Here is a 2,516-nt window from a genome sequence, read left to right as displayed (position 1 = left end):
GACGTGTGCTCTTCCGATCTCTAAACCGCACAAGGAAGAAACGAAATTGCCAAAAGTACCACTTCCCAGACCACAGGTAAAAAGACAATTAATTTAGATAAATAAAATAAATTAAAAATTAAGAGCTTCAATTGTAAGTAAAATCTGTAAAAATAATCGATTGATTGATTAATTAAATTCAACTAAATTAAAATAATTATAACATTATACAAAAAATGTTTTTGAGAAAGAACAAAATAAGAATTAACATATATTATTAATGTTTTATCCCGTCTTCATAATTTAGCGTCCCTCTTTCGTTCTGCCAAGCCCGCAACAGAAGCTCGTTCTTACGCAAAGGCCTGAATGCAGAGTATGCAAAGCACCGGTTCCTGTACCATCCCATTTAGAATTCATTGTTCGACCTCAATCCTTTATTGATGTAAGTGGCAAGCATTATTAATTCTAAAGATAAGACTGCTTGATTTTTTTTAAAGCTGTAATAAGATGGATTCTTGAATCTGCGTTAAGTTCTAATATCTTTAGTTTTCCGAATCTGTAAACTCTTTTTTTAATTGATGCATTACGTGCTATATAAAGTCTTTCTATATTAAATAAAATATGTTATTTCTCCTGATCTAGATGTCACAGTATGGAGTAGATGGCTGCAAAACTGAAAAAGAAGCATATGAATGCAATTGTCAATCAAGGAATAACGCTCGTTCATCCCATATGATTAATCCCCAATTCAATATTCAGGATCCAAGCATGTATTCCAACAGTGAAATTGATATTGTAGGACCTCATAGGACCGTAATGATGACTAGAGGAAACAATCCTAGCGTCATATCGAATCAACTCATGTTTTTTGATTCAGAAGAAGCTAGGGAAGCGGTGAGTACTAAATTTGATAAGAATTGAATAGTAATGCTACATGATTCCACATTAATCTTGAGATAATAACACGGGCGATATTGCGCGATATCCTAATGGTACGAGTCTTTAAAAATGATAAAAACCTGATGCGACAACAAAAGATTCCTATGGGTGCGCAAGTCTATTGTTAAATTAACTCTAAAAAATTGTTATTCTAAAAAATTTCTATGATAAGATTTTGTAAAGTAAGCTCTTCTGTGTAGAAAGCTTGCCAATTCGTTCAGAGAAAGAGCTATAATTATTTCATTTTACGAACAGGTTTAATTCTTTATATCCTGGATGACTTCGTAAAGGGAATTGGACCAATTAAGCAAGCTCAAAAATCAAAAGTTTAAAATATTTAAAACGTTATATACAAAGCATACATCTCTATACAAACATGTATCTTTTGAAGCATATATGTTCAACTTAATCGTTCTTATGTATTGTTTAAAAAATAAAAATTATTCACAAAAACCTTCTCTTTGTTCTTCCTCTTTCGATCCTTTGATTAACATCCAGTTTATTTATTATAATCTGTAGTGTATATCTCTAAATTAAGCATTGCGTTGCGTTTGGAATCTTTTGATGCGTATAATTTGAAATATTAGTCGTGCGCTTAACTGCTGAAAATACAAAGCTGAAAATTATCGCATAATAATACAAGTCCTAATCTTAAAAAGAATTAATATGTAGAAAGATACTTTTAAATGGTAAGATAAAATAAAATATATGGTTTTCACATAAATAATGAATACCGAATTATTTTTTTGCAGGAAGGAAGACATCATAAGAAACATAATTATGCTCCTATAAACTTCAATGTGCAATTCCCTGCGTACGGATCCGACAATGTCCATAAATATTATCAGTCTCAATACTATACTAATCCAATATCCTACACCTATCCAAGTTCTAACACTTACGGAGCTTACGGAAACTATGCCGGAACCTCTTATCCGATTAACTACGACTTTCAAGCTTCAGCAAGTAACGTACCGTCAGTTACTGTAAATGCGGGAGGACCGTTTTATGGTCGTGAATCTCATCATACTGATGATTCATTGACTCAATCAAATAAAGAGATGCTACCAGAAGAAGTACTTTCGACTGCTACCGAAAGGATCAATGCTTCCAACTCAAAGCGAGATACTGACATTCAGTAGAAGAACGAGCAGAAAGACATTTCACAGAACAAGAAGGAAAACATCGATCATCAAGAAGGGAATTCCGTGAACCAACATAATTAAGAGTATAAAGTAAAAATAGAAGCAAAAGTCATCAAATTTTTAAAGTTGCAAACAGCTAAATAATTTGATAATTGATTTAGCAGATTCAATTTCAAGATAGTTTTTTTATTATTTATTTAACTTAGTTATAATTTCCATTAACATATTTCATTTAACTAATAATTAATTTTTAATTTTTTCACAATTTATTATTTTATTTTCTATGATATATTAGAAATATATTTTATTAACTTAAACGAACATGTTTTCTTTTTGCAATATAATATTATTTTTTATATTTATATATAAATTAAAGCACTTATCGTTTTGAATTTTGTACTCCAATTTTATAATTTCCTTTTATTATATATTTGCATTGTGTACAACTTTCTT

At 30.2% G+C, this 2,516-nt stretch overlaps 1 protein-coding gene across 1 annotated transcript; it reads left to right on the top strand.

The window, feature by feature from the left end:
- The first annotated feature begins 25 nt into the window (after positions 1-25).
- LOC105455663 lies at positions 26-2,247 on the top strand. Its single transcript, XM_011699151.1, has 4 exons — positions 26-76; positions 287-421; positions 622-873; positions 1,671-2,247. Exons 3-4 carry the CDS (start codon positions 622-624, stop codon positions 2,058-2,060), a joined length of 642 nt encoding a protein of 213 aa, XP_011697453.1. The 5' UTR covers positions 26-76; positions 287-421; the 3' UTR covers positions 2,061-2,247.
- The last annotated feature ends 269 nt before the right edge of the window (positions 2,248-2,516 follow it).

Source organism: Wasmannia auropunctata, unplaced genomic scaffold (assembly GCF_000956235.1).
Source record: "Wasmannia auropunctata unplaced genomic scaffold, wasmannia.A_1.0 LD335888.1, whole genome shotgun sequence".
Classification (NCBI taxonomy): domain Eukaryota; kingdom Metazoa; phylum Arthropoda; class Insecta; order Hymenoptera; family Formicidae; genus Wasmannia; species Wasmannia auropunctata.
This window is presented reverse-complemented; position numbering and strand designations above follow the sequence as displayed.

Excerpts from the sequence above, each read along its gene's own strand:
- LOC105455663 (XM_011699151.1), top strand. The coding sequence starts at position 622 with ATGTCACAGTATGGAGTAGATGGCTGCAAAACTGAAAAAGAAGCATAT. Across the intron at positions 874-1,670 it reads CAGAAGAAGCTAGGGAAGCG|GAAGGAAGACATCATAAGAA; the intron begins GTGAGTACTAAA and ends ATTTTTTTGCAG.